Genomic DNA, 19303 nt, shown 5'->3' with positions numbered 1-19303 from the left:
ATGTTCTCTATTATTACTATATACTTTTCACTTTTCCCTGGGAGCTCTCTGAAGATTGTACAGACAAAGCTCTGGAAAAAACCCAACAATATATTGTAGCAATGTGGAGAACAAAAGGAGGCTGACAAAGAAGGTTTGGTCTGTGCAAGTATTCAATTTAACTGTGTAGACAGGTAGCTGATGGTCATGTTACCACTGTATTTAATTTTGAGATGTTTCCAAATGCAAAAGCGGATTTAACAGATTAGTTCCTTGCTAACCCATCACTTTGAAGGCTTAAAATTTTTTTGCCATCCCAGACCATGATACAGTACTATCCCTGGCTATACATCCACTGTTGCACGTACTCAATGCAGCCCACTGAAGGAAGTGCTGCATCTGTATTCACTGCCTTGATTACGGTCTCAGAGCTGCCTTGCCACTTCGTTGTAACAATTTACAACAACATACTAGTTTAAGATCTTTCACACTGTGCTGAATCCAACCCACTTTCTGTGCAACAGGCAGGACAATACATAATTCAAAATTAAGTCAAGGTAGACTTGTAAGTATAAAATGAATGCAAGATTGGATTGAAAAGGTTACATTACGAGGCCTACTGATGAATAGCGAAGCAGAGCAAAAGCTTCTTTGGTCTCCAGCATTAGCCTCCCCCTCACACACACTGTAGCTCCTATTCTTACTAATTGGGAAAAAAAAAACAACTCTAAACCAAAAACCCTCAAGTGCCATAGGGGGAAAAAAAAGGGCATTAAAAAACGTCCTAGTTTCCCCAGTGATATGCTGCTCTCTGCACTTCAGTCAGACAGCACCGCTGGGTATCGCATCTCCCTGTGGTTTGTTCTTACCTGAAGCTTGGCAGAAGCTGAACCCAGCAGATGACGTTGTAGTAGTAACAGCGGCAGCGCTACCAAAGACGGATCCCACTTGCCCAAAGCCGGTGTTCTGCCCAAACACTGGAGGGCTGCTTTGTCCAAACAACCCACCTCCCGTGCTGGCAGATGGCTGTCCAAAGGAAAAGGAGCTGGCGCTGTTGGTGCTAGCCGGTGCTCCAAACACATTGCCACTGCTCGAGGCTGCCGTGGAAGCCGCTGGCTGGCCAAAGGCTGGCATTGTCCCAAAACCAGACTGGCTAAAGGTAAAACCACCTGAAGAACTGCTCGCTGGTTGCCCAAAGGTCGGCGCTTGTCCAAAGGTTGGCTGACCAAAGCCCCCGGTAGTGGTGGTGCCGAAAGCAGAAGTACCAAAAGCTGAGCTGGCAGCCTGTGTGGTAGCGGTGGCAGTGGACAAGGTACTGGTGGTGAGTTGCCCAAACGGAGAGGATGCTGTGGTACCTGCTGGTAATTGTCCAAAAACAGGTGGTGTGGAAGGAGTGGCAGTTGTATCACCAGCAGGCTGGCTAAATGCTGAGCCAGAAGAGCTGGAACTTGGAGGCTGAGAGAACACCGAGGAGCCTGCAGAAGTTGGGGCAAACGCAGGGGCACCAGCAGCTGGACTCTGAACACATGTAGTAACATCAGAGGTAGCAGCCAACGCACTTGTGGCTTCTACAGGAGAGGCAATGTTTGTTGTAGAGGTTGTTGCCAAGACATTCTGATCTGGTGGGGCAGATGCAGAGACAGCGGGAGGCACCGGTGCCTTCAAATCACTTGTGGAGATAGGAGTAGCAACGGCATCAGGGGGAGGCGCTGCCGATGTAGTGCCAGAGCCCGTGGAGACGGTGTCCACGGCTGTGGCTTGGGGTAAAGTGGGTTCTTTAACGGACTCCGAAAGCTGTATCTGTGGCTGTGGTGACTGTGTCATTGGAGGTGAAGACCCAGCTGCTACAGCTTCATTTTCAGATGGCTTTTCTGACACAGACGGTAATTTGGCATCTCCTGCACCCTTATTAGAAGTTGCAGCAGGGGCAGCGGTTTGTGAGGAACTCAAGAAACTTCCAAATGAGAGGGACGTTGAAGCAGAGAGAGTAGAAGGGGTAGAGGTGGATGTGCTCATACTGTTTGCTTGCTGAATACCAAAGGAAAAGGTGGGTTTGTTGCCACTAGAGCCTCCAAGATTAAATACCCCAGAAGACCCTGTGTTGGTTATCTGGACATTGCCAAAGAGACTGCCTGTGGCACTAGTGCTGATGGACGGGGATGCTGTGCCAGCCGACACGACTGACGTTGAAGCAACTTCTCCAGCTTTTCCTAATGACAGGGCAGGACCAAAAGTAAACCCAGAAGGTATTGTAGATACTTTAGTTGACTGTGCTCCTGCAACACTGGTAGATGGTGCTTTAGTGGTGGTCTTGGCATTATCATCTACTTGACCAACCCGTAGTCCTGAGAAGCTCCCAAGAGTTTCCCCAGCTAGATTGCTCTGAAATAAGTGATCTCCTGGTTTAGATGGAGGGATATCCAACTTGCCAGAGGCTGTGGAGGGAGCAGAAGATGTGGTTGCCGCAGGTTTGTTTGACTGGGTGCCATCTGCTGAGGAGCTATTTCCTACTAAGGCTCCTGGAGCACTTGCTGGTTTGAGGGACCCAAAAGCAAAGGAGCTCTCAGGGACTACTCCAAATTTGGAAGCGCCAGCAAGCGAAAACGAATCGGTCTGGGTGGACTCTTTAGCAGGGGCTGTCAGTGAGAGAGACAGAAGTTACAAACTGAGTTACGGTATGCAAAGCTCACTTATCATTCTTACAATAATAGCATGCTTTAGTGCTTCACAGATTGTTAGACAGTGTTCTTGCCTCAAAACTATAAAGCCTCTGACCATCAGGTAACTGCCACTTCCATGTGCATTCAGGAGACAACAGTGACATCTGAAGCCTTTATGGATAGGGTTGCAGTGACAAACACTGTTACTTTCATGTCATAGCCTCTGCTTAACCATCCTTCTCTTCGAGTACAGACAACTTCAGCCTTTGGCTCCTACCTCTTTTTTCAACAGTTTGATAAAAACATAAAAGACCTGGTTACTACAGACCATTCGCTGTTAACACCATTTTCATCCCTTCGTACTTGGTTCAGCTAAAAGATTCCTGACATTCACTACAGAACTCTCTGTTTAAACCAATGGCTCAGAACAGAGTTTGGGTCATACCTTCTGGCACTTGAAAAGTCTTCTACAGAATCAAATCCTTCTTTACAAATTCAACTATTTATAGAACACTGACCAGTTTCTATGCAGTCTATTTTCAGCTTTGAAAGACTAGAGAAAAGCTCTCAAATGTAATTGCCAAAGCAGCTCCACTTATAAGATACACCGCTGCCCAACAGTGTGAAACTGCTGAAGTTTTAGGGGAGATTGGACTAGTTTTATTCGACGTATTATTGTCATTTCATTTCTGAGCACCAAACACACACAAATTTTGACTTGAAGACACTGCATTGGTGTTTGGACTATGGGTTGATTTGGACAAGGTCCAGGAAATTTGCATGGAGATCAAATAACAAAGAGCAAAAGCTTCTTAGCACAGCTGGTATTATTCTTGTGTTTTACCCTATAAGTATATTAAGTATATTAGCAACTGACACTGAATAATGTAGCATTTGTTTCCTCTGAGGCACTAAAATTCCTTCTGTTCTTCTTCCATCACCAGCTAACGAGAGGCAAAGGTGCTCCTACCATTTCAGAGCAGCATGAAGTAACTGCCCTCACACAAGGCTGTGGTTTACAAGTCTGTCTCCCACACCTCCCACTCCTCCTTTAATCAGTGTTATTTATCTAAGCTTTTACATTAACTGAATCTTCAAGATTTAGGCCAAGTTAGTTCTCTCTGCTTAACATCAACAGACTATTAGTAGCATTGCTGTGGCTGTGATGGTCTAAGGATATAAGCAAGCCAAGATTCGTAAGAAGAGGTGATATCTTTTATTAGAGCAACCAATAACATTGGAAGTGAGTTTTTGACCATACAATCTCTTTTGCAAGACTGAAATTAGAGGCAGAAAACTTCAAGAATATTACAAAGCAGATGCATCAGTCCCCTTTTTCCAGACTGGGCAAATATGATCTACCTATGAAATGGAAAGGCAGCCTATATATTGTCAACTCAATTTTAGAAGCAACACAAAGCCATCCCAAGCATTCTCCTCCCATTACTAAATGCTCATTCCTCTTAATGACAGCCTTCTATGTCAGATCACCTCGGCAACTTTAAATCTACAGATTACAGACAGCAGAGGAAATGACTACAGATGTTACCCTTTTCATAAACTAGTACCTCCTAGATGTTCTTGGCAGCAAATATTTTGCTTACTTTTAATTGAAAGGCAGGTGGCCTAGATTTCTGTGCATTACAGGGCATAATCCAGCATACGTATATAATGTTATTGCAGCTACTGCAATTTTAATAATAGAACTGCAACATGAAACAAGAACCACACGAATTAGGAAGAACAAGCATTCTCCTAGCAGGGAAGAGATGTTGTTTGCACACTCTTCCAAACTAACCTTGTGAGGAAGCGAGGCTGGGCAGTGTTGGTGATGAAGCAGCTGATGTGACAACACCAAAATTAAATCCAGACCTAGGAGGAAAGAGGAGAAAGGGAAAGAATGACACTTAGCTCAAAGTGTTGAAGCTTCCAACCCCATGATTAACACAACTTTGAAACTCAGATTTCCAGTACAAACGTGCACAAAGTCAGGCACACAAGCACAAGAACATTTTCTCCAACAACTAAATAGCCAGAGAGAAGCATGCACGCAGACTGGGCTCCATTTGCTTCCCCTCTGACAAGGCTTCTAGAGGGTTAAAGAGAGTCAAGAGTTCAAAGTTCTTTTGACTACCCCTCATCCTCCCATATTCTTTCCTTTCTGCTCTTTTCTTCCCCATTCAGCTCAGCAACTGAACACCACGCACCGAATCCTGATAGCTAGTGGCGACTAGAGTTTATTTAAAAGAGCTAAAAGGTAAGAGACAGTGCATGTACAAAAGGGAACAACTGGGTACTACCACCCGCCAAAAAGGAGATCACTCATAGCAAGACAGAAATTAAAAGTTTCCAGGACTATTTCACACTAAAAATATTCTGTCTTGCAAAAATACTGTGATCTTTCATAACGAGCACTGGGGTCCTCCAGAGACCTTCATTCCCTGAGGCTTTTTAAGCTTTCTCCGACTCTCAAAGACCAGCTGCTGATACAGAAGTCAGGCCATGTAACTAAGACACCACTGACACCGGCACTGTATTTAGCATATGGTTTACAGATTGAGGCACTTCAGCCTGGGACAAAGGCAGGATTTGTTTGCTTTTTGAATCTGAATTTTCATCTCTCAGAAGGACTATTTTAGCCCTTTGAAGAGCACAGCAAGGCATTTGGGTAACATCCGCTTGACAAACTTGCAGAGAAATGGTTAAGACTGAAAGAAACCAGCCATTTGAAAGTATGCGTGTTTTGAAATACTTAATGTTACCCACTTCATAAAGAGAAATTCACTTGAGTATTAGATAGGTAAACATGCAGAATTTCAGACAATCATTTCTAAGGAGTCATCCCTCTCCCCCAAATAAGATATGATCAAAGAAATACTTTTGTCATCCCTGAAAAAAAAAAATCCGTAAGAGAGATTACAGAATAACTGTATGTTCATAACATGCGCCTTGCTTTGTGTTATTGTTATGTAACAGGAATCACCAGATGGCATGGGGACTCTCTAGTCACCTTCATGAACAGACTACTTTTCAAGCCAAAACACAGAATTTGTTATGTTGTACTAAAATAAATAAGTAATTCAGCAAGTTTGACCATCAGCACAAATTTCAAGTCCTAATTGAGAATTCCGGCACTTTTGTCTCCCGAACCTCTGCCAGCATTTGAAACCCGGAAACCCGTATATGTATGCCCAGGTTAGAAAACCCAACATCATTCTCTTTGGAATCCCTCTTCACAGATGACAAGTGTTAATATGACCATGTTCAGGTTCTTTCTTCTTCTCTGGGAGCAGAAGCTTCCAGTGTTAAACCTCTTCTGCTGCTGTAAAGCCAAAGTTCATTCTCACATGCCTCTGCACAACTTGCTACGGATGATTTTTCTGCTACTGCTCTTTGTTCACTAAATAAAGAACAAGGTTTAAAACTAGCTATGGTCTGCCTCTTTTTCCTCTTCCTTAACCTCAACATACAAGATACAGCATAAATGTTCTTCTCTGACTCTACAAGAAGCGGTGACTTGCACTCAAAGACAGTCAGTGAACCCGGTGCACCAGACCATCAGTGGGTGCTTTAACCACAGTCATATTGCTCTAATCTCAAATCATCACCTGATGATGAGAAATACCAGGACACACAGTGTACGATTTGTTCCATAGTCCACTATAGATAAACCCGAAAAGAAAGCCAGTCATTATTTACTCCTGATTAGTTACCGACTGAAAAATCTTAAAGCAACATGATATTGTGTCAAATTCTCACAGACCTTCAGACCTCACTCAGGTAGGCTTCCACAAACAAGAAGGTCTTCCAAGAACTCTGATGCAATCCCTGCCCTCCCAATCTAACATTTGTAGGTGCCATTTTACAGTATTATGCAGCTGGTAAGTAACACTTGCTGTAACAGCCAATACTCATATTTAACATCAACTACAAAGAAATCTTAATGTTCATACAGACCCCACAGAAGAAAACGAGAATGCTTTGTTAAGCTGTGCCGTTGTTGCTTGTACTGATGTCACTGTAGAAGAAGTCACAGCTGTAACTGTTTTTACTGTCCCTTGTCCTGTAAGTTACAAGAACAAAGCATTACAAAAAAGAAAAAAAGCACCTTGTCATCCAACTATCAGAAAAAGAAGGAATAGTTTGCACACACAGTCTCCAATTTTATCAATTGGAAGCAAAGCTTTTTTGCCACTTATACCAGGCCTGATATTCGTACACAGAAACATTCCTGCTACTGCTACAACACGAGAGAACACACAAATTATTTCAAAGATTTAAGGCAATAACATATATCAGATTAGAGCAAAGATAGGTGTCATCATCTTGACAGTAAAAATTAAACAATAAAATCAAGAAATCCTTGGTAAAATCTCTCATCAACATATCAAAACACATTTCGAATAAAAAGGAAGTGCTATCAAATTCAGGAGCTGACATTTTCAATAAACCAAAATTTAAGAAGCGTTTGCCAAGTCAAATATGATTCCTAGCTATTTTTATACTGCTTCTTACCCCTGGCTAAGAGGCAACCTACATCCACGGATTAGAGGCAGAAGAGCAACAGAGATGGATTTCAGACATTTATGCAAGAGGCTTATAAAACCATGTCCAATGCAAGCATTATTATCTAATACACATTAAAAATCTATTCCTTCCTTCCCTAAGTGTTTCCTCTTCCCCCATTGGCACTGAATGATGTAAACTGAGCATTCCTTTCCTTAGAAGCTTCTCAACTGTGTGCAACTGATCGCAGTATCTGAACTGGCTTTGAAGTTGGTCATTCAGCCGAATGCTCAACAGATCCAGTCCCTGAATTAGTTCATTTCAAGCTAGTTCAGGTACTCCTATGGCACTGCATGTTTAAAAATCAAACCAGTATGTTTAAAATCTTCAAAACCAGCATGATTTTCACATTTGAAAAACGAAACAGCAAAGATAGCTGGTTTTGATTTGCTGTCAAACCACAGGAGCCTTTGGTAGATGTGCTTTCAACATTTCTTGATAAGGGTTACACATTCTGAGTCCACTCTGAACAAGGAATTGTATCATTGAATTCTAGATGCAGGCACAGAGACAAAACACAGCACTGTATACAAAACTACTCTCCTGCTCTTCTGTATCTTGGTTTTTCAAATTCTCTCCCTCAAGTTTGGCACAGCAGCCTCTCAGTGCAGGCAAATCTTTTTTCCTCAGTGTCTTCATTCTCTAGATTGCGCACCCTGACAAGTGGCAAGAGACATCCAGGCCTTATTTCCATCTGCACTCAAGACAACTTACCTGACATTTTGTTGCCAGATGATGTTGGACCAGCCGTAGATGCCATAGGACAGGGTGCACACACAGAGGAAGGTGGAGTCTGTCCCTTAAGCGAGCTTGTTAGAGGTGTCTAAAAACACAATACCACTTCAGGTCAGTGCAGTCTGTCCATTAACAAAGGTCCTTCTGACCTTGGTCTGGTATTATGAGAGTCATGCAACAACTTAAGAACAAACTAGAGGAAGGTGGTGGAAGTACTTAGAAGTGCCCTTCAATCTTGGACCCTTATGTCTTGACACTTAAATACAGGGTCAACACAACTGGCAGAGGCCAGTAAGCCTCCACGGGCAGCAGCTCAATGACTCCATGGGACAAAGACTGCTGTGTGGTTTTTTGATGTGTGGACATAAAACCTAGCAGCTTGCTGATCAATAAGAAATGTTTTCAGTAGAAAACACGATAGGTAAACTACTCTCTCCCTTGACTGCCTATCACTTTTTTTTTTTGGTGAAATTTAGGTATATCTACCTAATACAGTTTCCTTTGTTATTACTTGCAACCCTTACTGCTGCAAGGCTGTGGCCATTAGAAAGCTGCAAGTCTTCAGAAGAGAGAAAAGGCAAGACATAACAAAGATATGCCTGGCATCACACTGTCGAGGTCACAGATAAACAAATGATTTGCCAAGAATGCAGGGCAAGCTGCGAAGAGAGATTTTTAGGTGACCTGTTCACCAACAATGAAACCCCCAAATTGTGCTGATCGTGCCCAGATACAGGGAAAGGGTTCTATATAGAGATACCTGTTTAGCTTGATTTGTAGCAACAGTTGCCAAAACTTGGTGGACTGCCTGGGCTGCAGAGTGAGGTACAGATGATCTTAAAAAGAAAAATTAAAACGTTACATGAATGACTAGTCTAAAAGAGGACTTCCTTGCCTCTCAAAAAGCACAGCTTCCAGAGGTCTTGAACAACTGCCACTATTAAAGATTCCACACACAACTCCAAATGAACAAATCTGATTAAGGAATAAACCTCTTAAATGAATCAGCCACATTTAACAAAGAAAGTCTGCAAATGTGTTTAAAGCTCTAGACTTAAACGATCAAGTCTTCTTCACACACTCTTGTCTCTGAAGAGAGTCAGGGCTTTCTATTTTACAGGGAGTTGATGAAAAATCAGCAGGTAAGGGGATTACAATTTTATGCCTAGTGGATAACAAATTTAAGAAGCTTCCTTTATAGTGTGGAGCCCAGACAAGTACATGCAACTCAGAAATGCTGAGCAAGCAGACAAAGCTGGGGGTGTGGGGGGGAAGCGCTTCATGTCTTTGAAGCGTAGTATAAACATTAATGAAGTCATGGCAAGAACTGTGATAAAATTCACCTATATTCTACATTATAGGTTTGGGAATTTTGACCGTGAAATAAATTGTACATCAGAGCCCACAGACAATTGCTGCAGAACAGCAGCTACTTCTGGGATGAAGCATCCTACCTGCATGCTGTGGGCCATTAACACACCAAATCACCGTAACTTGGGAACAGCCACCCAGTTTCAGCTTTTCAGCTTTCTCCTCAAGTCTGCGGCTCAGCAGGTTCAGCAGCTTAAATGGCCAACACCAGAAGCTTTCGGAAGCTTAAATTCAACATTGATTGCATTCTCTTGGTGGCAAAGGCCAGCTCTCTCTTATCCTAGCAGGCTCTTTCCATCTTGACTCAGGCCAGGTGTTCCCTAAGGCAATAAACATTCTCTATGCTATAGAAAGGGCTGAGGCTGCAAATCCCAGACAGTAAGTGAATCCGGGCTTCAAAAGTTGTGTATCTCCTAAAGCACGAGGACTCCCAAACTATATTTACTATTTGGTCAGCTACAGGCCAACTCACAGAAATTTCCTACGATATTCCAAAGGAAGAGCACACACGCATGAAACAGTAATTTTGCATAGCCGTTTGGTCTTGGATAGGGTTTTGTGCCTTAAACAGCTTTGCATTACTAGTAAGTGCCTCCTTCCAGCAACGAGCGCTCTCCCTCTACGTTGCATGGCCTGGATTTGCCCTCTGCCCAGAGCAGAAGTAAAGCAAACAAGGAAAACTTCAGATTAGCACTGGGAAGAGTCCATGTTGGGAAGGTGCAGATATAAATTTCAAGTTCATACGCACCCTGAACAAAGAAGAAAACAATGGAAGGTCTGTGAAATTCATGATAGGGTGGGACCTTTTCCCCAGAAAAGTCTCAAGATCACTTGACCCACTGCTTCTCTGACAAGGCTATGAAAATGCTGGTTTTGACTTCAGCTGTGGAAAGAGGGGTTTTTTTTGCACTGAAAACTATATATAAGTAACTGGACTGGGACCACCAACACACCTAGCCACAGGCCATTGAACAACAGATAACAACTGAAAAATGATTACTGCTTAACAACCCGAAGAGTGTGCTGTGGTGGCAAAAGAGAGCCAGGATGTCTGAAGTAGCAAAAAACTGATGAATTAACTTTGCTGGGTGAATGCTCTTTATTTTAGTGCTGAATCTGACTGGCAGGCACGGTTCATTTGGGTAGAATTTTTACAGAGTACATTTTTATGAGGTCAGCTATAAAGTAAGACTGTAAAAAGCCTTCAAGATATCAAGCTAGCTGGTGCTCTATAAATTAGAGAGATCAATCAATACTGCCAGTCTAAAACTACTTGAAAGTAAGACAGGTCTTTAACTACAGTTCAAGTGAAAATCAATCTCAGATATGTATCGCTCACTCATGTCCTTGTCTACGTACAGCCAGTACTCTTTACTTTTTTCATCATAGTTTTGCTGAAACAAAGGGTGAAGAACTCTTCTTGGTCATAACACTGCTTTTAGCACAATCTCCCAAGCAGGGCAATTTGCAAATTTTACTTTCAAAAGATGTAGCATTGCTCTTCCCCCTCTCAGTTTATCACTTTTAGGAGAAAATAAAATAGTAAAAAGCTCCCAAACTGTTTCCCAATTAAAATGCAGAAGAAACCATGAAGTAAATTTCAAGGTCAGCAGCTGAGTACCACCACTGTAAGACTCTGTTCCCTTTTTGAAAAGCTGCATCAAAGGAGTTTCACCTTTTTTCTTTGACAGTGAAAAGTATACCCACATGTATGAAAACCAGAAGTGATGCAACAACAGAAATTGTTCCAGGAGCTGCACGTATAGCCCACAGTCATATGGATAAAGCATTTGCAATTCCATGTGGACTTATAATCAGATGTATGTGGTAAGTTTATCCTGCTTTATGCAGCAAGCCCAACTTTGCTCAGACTTTTCAGTAGTGTCCTTGCCTCCCCAGCCCAGAAACGGCCACGCATTGTCTTGGTCTTAAGCAATAGTAGGAACTTCAAGCAAAGACAGTTTCAAGGTCATTACGATGACAGGGAAAAGGACTAGTTCTGTGGCTGGTGACAGAGCCTGGTGATAAGACAGAAATCTCAGGAATGAGCTGAGCTGGCCGTTGTCTGTAGGAGGCAGAGAAGTAGGGAAGCCAAGTGTTACAGCTAACTCACAAGAAATCTTAACAAATTCAAGGTTAAATACCAGAAGACAACATTCATAATTTACTCATGAGGAACACAACCTTGCAGCTCTCTATTTTTCCAAAGTGATCGGCCCCTATTGACAGCCAACCCTTCAGTCAAAATTCTGATGTCAAAAAATTTGAGACAAGTTTCCAGAAAAGCCAGAGCACAGTTCTCTCTCCCTCAGGGGGAGAATCTGGGAACAGATAGAAGAGGCATAACTCCAGAGAAGATCTTCTCTGTTATGGATGATGAAGTAGAAGGAACAACATGTGGACAGCTTAAGGCCACAGACCACACTCAGCGAGAGAGGAGTACACTTCCCTCTCAGAAAGAGGCAGAACAGAGGTAGTGACTGGAGAGATACCAGATCCAAAGTACATATCAGCAGTAAAACCACTGGATCCCAAAAGGAGAGGATGCACTAAAATGCATTTCACAGACTAATGGAGAAGGAGGTTAATACCGGTCTCGTCATTTGTTCAGGACAAGCCATTAGCAAATCCTTGAATGACCTGGAAAGAAAATATTTCTTCCTTTCATTCCACAAACCCAATACTCTTCTCTAAATGCATCCACTTTAGGTCTTACATAGTCAGACTATGTAAAATGCTACTACTGCTCCCCACTGGCAGATGTGCTCTATTGCAAGTGCTACTGAAGGCTACCAGAAAGAAGGGGAGCACCCACTCACCCTATTACCGCCGAGACAGCCGGAGTCAATGCACCAGTCTTGAGTTCTCGCACATTCACCACCTGAGGAACGTTCTTCAGAGTTGATTCAGTCAAGGAGGTGCTTACAGCTTTAAGGGGGGAAAAAAAAAAAGGGACAAAAAAAAAAGAGGTAAAGATCATCTCCATATTAAGCATTTCATTCAATATGGTGCCTGTGAGTAACTCCAGAAGAAATCCATCCAAGTTTCTAGAAGGTATGTGGTGTATCTGGCCCAAAACGTTTGGTATCTCAGCCTTCAATAATAAGGACACCAAAGAAGCGGACAGCTTTCTATATAGTTGGTACATTTTTCGTTGTTAGCTGACCAAGTCTAATTATTCTTACGAACTTTCCCTTACCTACATTGTAACATCTTAGGTTAACAGAAACGACCTGTGTAGTTACACCCCAGTCTCTGCCAGAATTTATGTCACTGGTCCACTTTCTGCACTTATGCTCTCCTTGGGCAAGGAAAATAAACTAATCCAATTCCTCTACCAGTAACTGAATTTTGTTTCTTTTCTGCACTGACACTGCAATACTGGGGACGCACTGAGAAATGTCCAAAACCAAACAAGAAAAGCTTAAATTGGGGAACCTTTCTCTGCCAACTCAAAACATTACAAGCAGATCCAAAGCTTAACTCAACAGTTCACCTTTAACTTTTCAATATTAAAATTGTTTTACAATTCAGATCTTTAATTGCATAGCTAATAATGAAGAGTTATTAATATAGGCCAGTGACATCCTTTCTCTGCTCTCCAACAGTTTCTTGCACACAGATCAATTGCCAACCAGGATCTCCTAAGAGTCACCAACATTTCTGCCACCGCACAGATGAGAAGGGGTACAAAGAAACCTGAGACGGGAGCTCCTCAGGCATTTTGTACTAGTAGCTTACAGGAAGAAGGAAGACAAAGAAACACTGGATAGCTCAGAGGTGCAACAAATACAGATCTGCGTCGTATTTTGTTTGATGATCTTCTCCTCTGAGAGCACAAAATTCCTGTGACAGCCACATTCAACTGCTCAGAGGTCACTTGGGCAATTAGCCATCCTTTTACCTGGGGGCTGGTTAGCCATCTGCCTCCGCAGAGCTGCAGCAGCAGCTGCTTGTGGTGCTGGAACAGTGACAGTGGGAGCAGGGGCCCCGTGTTTCACAGTCTTTGTTGCAAGCATTGTACTGTCTGCCCCTTGCGGTATGATTCTGTTTGAAGGCGTAGGCACTAAAAAACAAACAAACAAAAATTTTACAGTTCACTGTACCTCTACAAATCAGGGAGACTTGAAAGCCTTTGCTGAACTACCGTTCCTCTAAGTACACAGCTTCCTTTTGACAAGACTGGTGCGCAGGCCTTTTAAACAATCAACACAATCTGTCCATGGCAGTTTCTGTATATCCCAATGAATTTCGCAAGTAAGTCTCAATAGCTGTCATTTCAATGCATTAGATGACTTTCAGTTTGCTGTTACAGACATTTCTGCTGACACCTTATATTTCTCTCTGGCTACAGAGATAAATAAAACCTCTTTCATAAGGAAAACTGAGTTTATGCAAATATAGTTCTTACTGTGACTCACTGAGTTCAGAACTCCTAACCTTGGCCACACCAATCAAATGCAATAACACTTCAGTTTCCTGGTCTTTGGGCATTATTTTAAGAAATAATGGCATACACTTAAGGCAAATTACTAAAGGAAGACAATGCTACCTATGGTCAGTACTATCTGAAAGAAACAGGCTATCAGAAAAACAGAAGCAATGAGTCAAGATATTTTAGCACTTTTAGCTCAAGTGCATGAGGTTACAAGGCCACGCTGCTAACTGCTTCTGGAAACTTGGCAATATAAATCTGCATGCTGCAATCTCATTTCTCCAGGACCTGAAGCACTGGCAATGGATACAGCGGTTAAAGATACTGACAAGAACACATGCAGAATAGGAGAGACATTGCAACTCACGCAAAGTACCCAGGGAGAGGTGCTGTTTCCCAAAGGACGGAGACTGAGCCATCAAACCAGGCTGGATAGAGGGAGTACGGACCACAGGAGCATGACGAGGGACTTGGACTGGAGCAGCCTCTTCTTCCTGGTCCACTGCCTGTGAATCGTCATTCTCCAGCGACTGGGAAACTGAGGATGTTGAACTGACTTCATCCAAATCTTCATAATATCTTGTGGACAAGAAGGCAGATCGGGACAAGCTTGCTGCAATATCAGAAACAAAATCACATGTGTGTATTAAGTTGAGGGAACCATCCAGCCTAACAGCCAGGGCAGAGATTTTAGGATGCTCTTCTACTGGCTTGTTTTAATCCTGCATTGATGGGATTTGACTTCTTAATTGCCAGGAAAGGCAGCCTTCAACAAGACGGTAACTGAAGGAAATTCTTACTGAGAGCAGATGGGGGAACAGGAAATGAAAAGTAGGGGTTGAGGAGTGAGAAGCCAAAAGCTAACTTCAGGACATATTCCCACAGCAGGTAAGCCACCCTCCTGGAAAGCATTTCAGACTTCTATGGTAACTAAAGGTTTACCTGGAGCTGTAGACCTAACCGGTGGAGTTTTCCTCTTGGCTAGGAAATTCCTCAACTGTGCCTGTTTCACGGGCGATAATTTAGCTGGAAAACCGAAGACAGTCATCAGTCTATAACCAAACTGCAAATCAAAAAAACTAATTCACATTTATGGTGTGAATGCCAGGAAGAAAGAATAAATTACCCGGTACTTTAGGCAGAGGTTTGGCATGTGATTCCAAGGTAGTTTTCATCAAGGCATTGCGTAGGCTTTCAAGGTCACTGTCAAAACTTGGACAAGGCAGAGCAGTGAAAAACCATGATCAGCAGAAAGAAACCAACCAAATCAGGAACAAGAGAGGGCCAAAGGAGCCAGTAGAACCATTGGCTTATCTGGAAGAACAATTGGCTCCTCTAGATACTGTGCTATTTAAACACAGGCATCTTTAATTATTTCGGAAACTCTAAGAGCCATTCACTACTTCCCCTGAATTCAGACAGACAACCAGCAGCACCTAAGCCCGGAGGCTCTGTTATATCCTGTTTACTATAAAAAACCCGTAACTTTTAGAGGAAATTTCTGATAAGCATCGAACAGTGCGCCACAGAATATAGCCAATGAGCTTCTGTATCACCTGGCCATAGTTTAGTGTAATTTTTAGGACATCCTGTCTTCCTATACCACATCCACAAAACATCATTCTTTGGAGGATGCACCCTTGCACATTGCTGGGAGCAAGAGAGAAGGAATGTCAACACCACTCAGGAACTCACGTTTCACATACCTTTGAGCACTGCTAAGAGAAGATGTATCACTGGGAACACTCCACTGAGATGTCTGATTATACAGTCGGAGCTGCTGCAGGCTGTTCACGAGGTGATTCAGTCTCTTCCTCTGCTGATTGATTATTTCCCGGTTATTAGCCAGGGTGTTAAACAAAGTCTCTCGCTCAGGAACTATCAGACGCCTTAAGACATCAGATCAAGAGACAGGGATAAGGACCATTCTATATATCTGGCCAAAAGCAGGCATGCATACACAAAGCAGTTTAGTGGTTCTAGCTATTTAAACTCCATGAGGTCAAACATGGTTTGGTTTGAACACCAAAGCAGTTCAGTTCATCTCAAATGCATATTTCTCCTTTGGATATGCTGCAAGTTTATTAATTTACCTTGTTTACTTCAAGATGTTTTATTTATTAGAAAGGTTTCATTAGCTACCACCAATGGATGCATTTGGTTTCTACAAAGCTTATTTTATAGTTTTTTCTATAAACACTATTTATACTGTACACAGAGATGCAGCAAGCTTGTAACACGTATGAAGCCAAATAGTCTGAACCTATAGCTCCCATTAGGTGTCTTACTCAAGCTTTCTTCCCAGACCCCCTTGAAAAAGATCATACTGTTAAATGGAAAAAGGCTTTTGTCTGTAGAGACTAACACCCGATTCATTGACATGTTCCTTACAGTTGTTCTGTATTCTAATTTCAGTTACTTACTTCTGCTTTCTCTTCTGTTCCAGGTGCCGATCCCACTCCAAATCCAGAACGTCATTCACATCCTGAACAGCAAACTTCACGTACTGGTGCAAGTGTCGAATTTCCTACCATGCAAAATAAAGTCAGCTTTTAATTCACTTCAGAAATCTCAGTTTCAGTTGAAGAAGCTGAAGACTCTTTGAGCTTATGCAGTCCAAGCCATGCCGCATTTTCCCACATTTCTACCTGGAAAGTTTTATGAGCACAAGAGAGCCCAACACAGTGAAAATCTACTTATCCATCAATGGGGTACCCACAGGGCTTGGCTTGGACATTTTATCCCAGCTCTCAACTAGAAATAATACTTTCCAAAATGTTTGCAAAACATTGCCAGGTCTTTACCAAAAAGGTTTTACAAACATCGGGCATTATACAAAACAAACCTTATTTCAAATCTCATTTCCAGAACATGAGTCATTTGCTCCCATTTTACAACGTTGAAACTTCTAACCATTATAGGTGATCAAAGCTTTGCAGTCTATTCACACGGCTCTAGGATACCAGCATTAATAGACTGTGATTCATGAAAGCATTCACAAATGCTCACAACTCCCACATTAAGGCAAAGAATTAACTTGATTTTTATAGGTAGGAAAGAAAAAAAAAAAGCACAGAGAGAGTAAAGTGACTTATCCACAACCACATAGTTGCACAATTGGCACAACTAAGCCAGAGACCTCTGGCTACAAGCCCTGCTCCCTAAACAAAACCAGCGTTCAGTCTCATTATTGTCATCCCTCCAGCCTGTCATGGCATGAACACATCTTGAACTCCGATCTCGTAAAATGGAAATGGAAACTGCAGTTGGTTTCAGCTCATCTCAACAGAATGCTCACTGAAATGCAATGATGAAGCAGCCAAGTAACACAGCTTGGGAAAAATTCCACTGCAACTGTTTTCAAGATACAGCATGAAATTCTAGTGTGACATACCCAACCTGAAACCAAATCCAGTCCTACCGTGGGCTTAGCGTTACACACTACCAAGCACAGGTTTCCTCTCCCCAGCAACTATGAGCATGATATAGCAGCAACTCTCTGGACAGCAAATCAATATGGCTGGACATCAGAAAAGCCTCAGGATCTTTAAAACTTCATTGAAAACTAATACACGAAGTTGACTGAGTGAGCTTTTCTCACCCAGAAGAATGGGGATGATGTAGACTGAACAAAATTTAAGGGTCAGACTAGAGCTGTCTTTCTCGTAAACTTTCAGTAAGTTGACCTGAAAGCTCTCTCCTTACATTCCAATCCACTTCCACTTCTCTCCCACTCTGTTATTCTTTCCTCATGACCCTCTCTCTAGATCAGTGAAACAAACATTTCAAGATTATCATCTCTCCGAAGTCACAAGCATAAGCTTGAAATGTCACAGAGACATACTGGACATCAAAGCAAGCATACAATTAAGACGGTGAATCAATCTACAGAATCCAGGTGAAGATTAGAGATCAGACCTAAAAGAAATTACTTCATGTCAGCTGATTTCTAGTAACTGTCTGCGTGCATGCTCTCCATACCTATTGTAACAAAAATAGGTAACATTCAATTATGTCTTCAGCCTGCTAGTCAAACTTCTTGAGGGGAACTTACCAGTGTATAAAAGACCAAGTATCATTTGTAGGGCACATTCACTCTATTTTGCTTAGGGTTAAACAGCCCTCTCATCACCAGAGCTGTAACAAAAAGAGTGCTTCACCCCTTGTTTCTTTCATGTCTTTGAAAGCCTCTTTACGTACTGCTGGTTATTTTCCTTTGTGCCCCAGCTTTTAGAATATCATTTAGTTTTATGCTCCACCATCCATGAAATTAACCACGCAATTCTGTAAGTCGTAATAAATCATCAAATAGTTCCATAAGGCACTTGCTGAAGATAAAAATAATTCCAAGAATTCTTCTACAAAGTGTTGAAAAAAAAAATATCCTTTCAACTGAAATCCCTGAGCAAACACTACAGGCTGAGAAGGAACAGGATGTCAAGAGTCACATTCTAAGCTTAGAATAGACTTGGATCTCAGGTGAACTACTTCCCTTCAGCAGGAGTTCTGAATCATCACTGCAAATGGCAACACCACAGAGGAGCTTTAGGAGAGGATTTTCAGCATGTCTTGCAAACTCATGGAAAACAAAGCTCATCACACCTTTACTAGACTGTGTTGAAACAGCAAATACCTAGGGCAGAACAGAACGGCTGGGCACTTGCACACGCAAGCCTCAGTTTTATTTTACTTAAAACTCTAGATTAGAAGTTGGCTGACATGCTTCATACCTGCAGCTGTGCTTTACTCTTGGGATCCAAAGGTTTCTTATACAGCAAGTGTAAATACCCCAAGCTATGATTCCGTTCATTCTGTTCTCTAGCCTCTTCTACCCCTGCAAATCCCTCCAGCAAGGTTGTCTTCAGAATACTAATATCTCCGTGAAGTGACTGCAAATAGAAATAGAACAGACGGGACAAGGTTCAAAGTAACGTTTTTTCATTGCCATCTCTAGCACAGGGGCTTCTGCAAGTGTTTGCCTGAAAGCACAAATGCAAATGTCACCCCCACATTAAAGCAGCATAGTCAGATGTTCCACCTATATCAGTTCAGCTTTAGCAGGCTAAGTAGGAACATCAGGTGAGGAACAGTCATTGCTGAGGAGCTAAGCAGTTTAAAGATACTCTGCTCACCTCTGTTGTCTCTTTAATTTCCAAGAGGAAGGTGTGAAGATCATCCGACTCAGTTCGCAACATCTTCATTTCCTCTGGAGTACCAACTTGGAAACAGGCTTTGGAAGTCCGGGCCTTCAGTTCCTCCATCTCCTTTTGAAAATGTGCAATCTACAACGTCAAGCGGAAGAAAGTGCAGCCACTGAAACATAGCAGGGTCTGGAACAAATGTCGCAGCTCTTGGATAACGTTTCTGCTACACCATAAACACCTGTCACTTTACAGCCAAAGCAGGAAATTCTTCTCGAACATCAACAGGAAAGAATACTCAATTTTTCCAGCACAGTGACTGAAATTAAAGATGACTGAACAGGGGACACAAACAGCAATCACAAACCAGGCTGATTATCTTGGGAAAAATTTCCATTCTGATTCCTGAACTACTG

General features: G+C 42.3%; 1 protein-coding gene across 9 annotated transcripts in view; it reads right to left on the bottom strand.

Annotated features, from left to right (window-relative positions):
• Window positions 1-19303, bottom strand: part of NUP214 (nucleoporin 214) — a 45299-nt gene that overhangs the window by 12087 nt on the left and 13909 nt on the right. For 7 of the 9 annotated variants that reach the window (XM_075170558.1, XM_075170564.1, XM_075170560.1 and 4 more), the window contains 14 exons: window positions 18879-19028; window positions 18477-18635; window positions 16170-16273; window positions 15453-15635; window positions 14873-14958; window positions 14689-14772; window positions 14114-14359; window positions 13216-13377; window positions 12131-12239; window positions 8701-8776; window positions 7920-8028; window positions 6597-6702; window positions 4438-4511; window positions 849-2615 (listed from right to left, as the gene is read on the bottom strand). In XM_075170558.1, the coding sequence (XP_075026659.1) occupies window positions 849-2615; window positions 4438-4511; window positions 6597-6702; window positions 7920-8028; window positions 8701-8776; window positions 12131-12239; window positions 13216-13377; window positions 14114-14359; window positions 14689-14772; window positions 14873-14958; window positions 15453-15635; window positions 16170-16273; window positions 18477-18635; window positions 18879-19028 (3415 nt within the window). The remainder of the gene's footprint in view (window positions 1-848; window positions 2616-4437; window positions 4512-6596; window positions 6703-7919; window positions 8029-8700; window positions 8777-12130; window positions 12240-13215; window positions 13378-14113; window positions 14360-14688; window positions 14773-14872; window positions 14959-15452; window positions 15636-16169; window positions 16274-18476; window positions 18636-18878; window positions 19029-19303) is intronic. The other 2 variants (XM_075170562.1, XM_075170563.1) reach the window with 1 other exon arrangement.

Source organism: Calonectris borealis, chromosome 21 (assembly GCF_964195595.1).
Source record: "Calonectris borealis chromosome 21, bCalBor7.hap1.2, whole genome shotgun sequence".
Taxonomy (NCBI): Eukaryota; Metazoa; Chordata; class Aves; order Procellariiformes; family Procellariidae; genus Calonectris; species Calonectris borealis.
The sequence above is the reverse complement of the archived record's forward strand: the minus strand, read 5'-3'. Positions and strand labels throughout refer to the sequence as shown.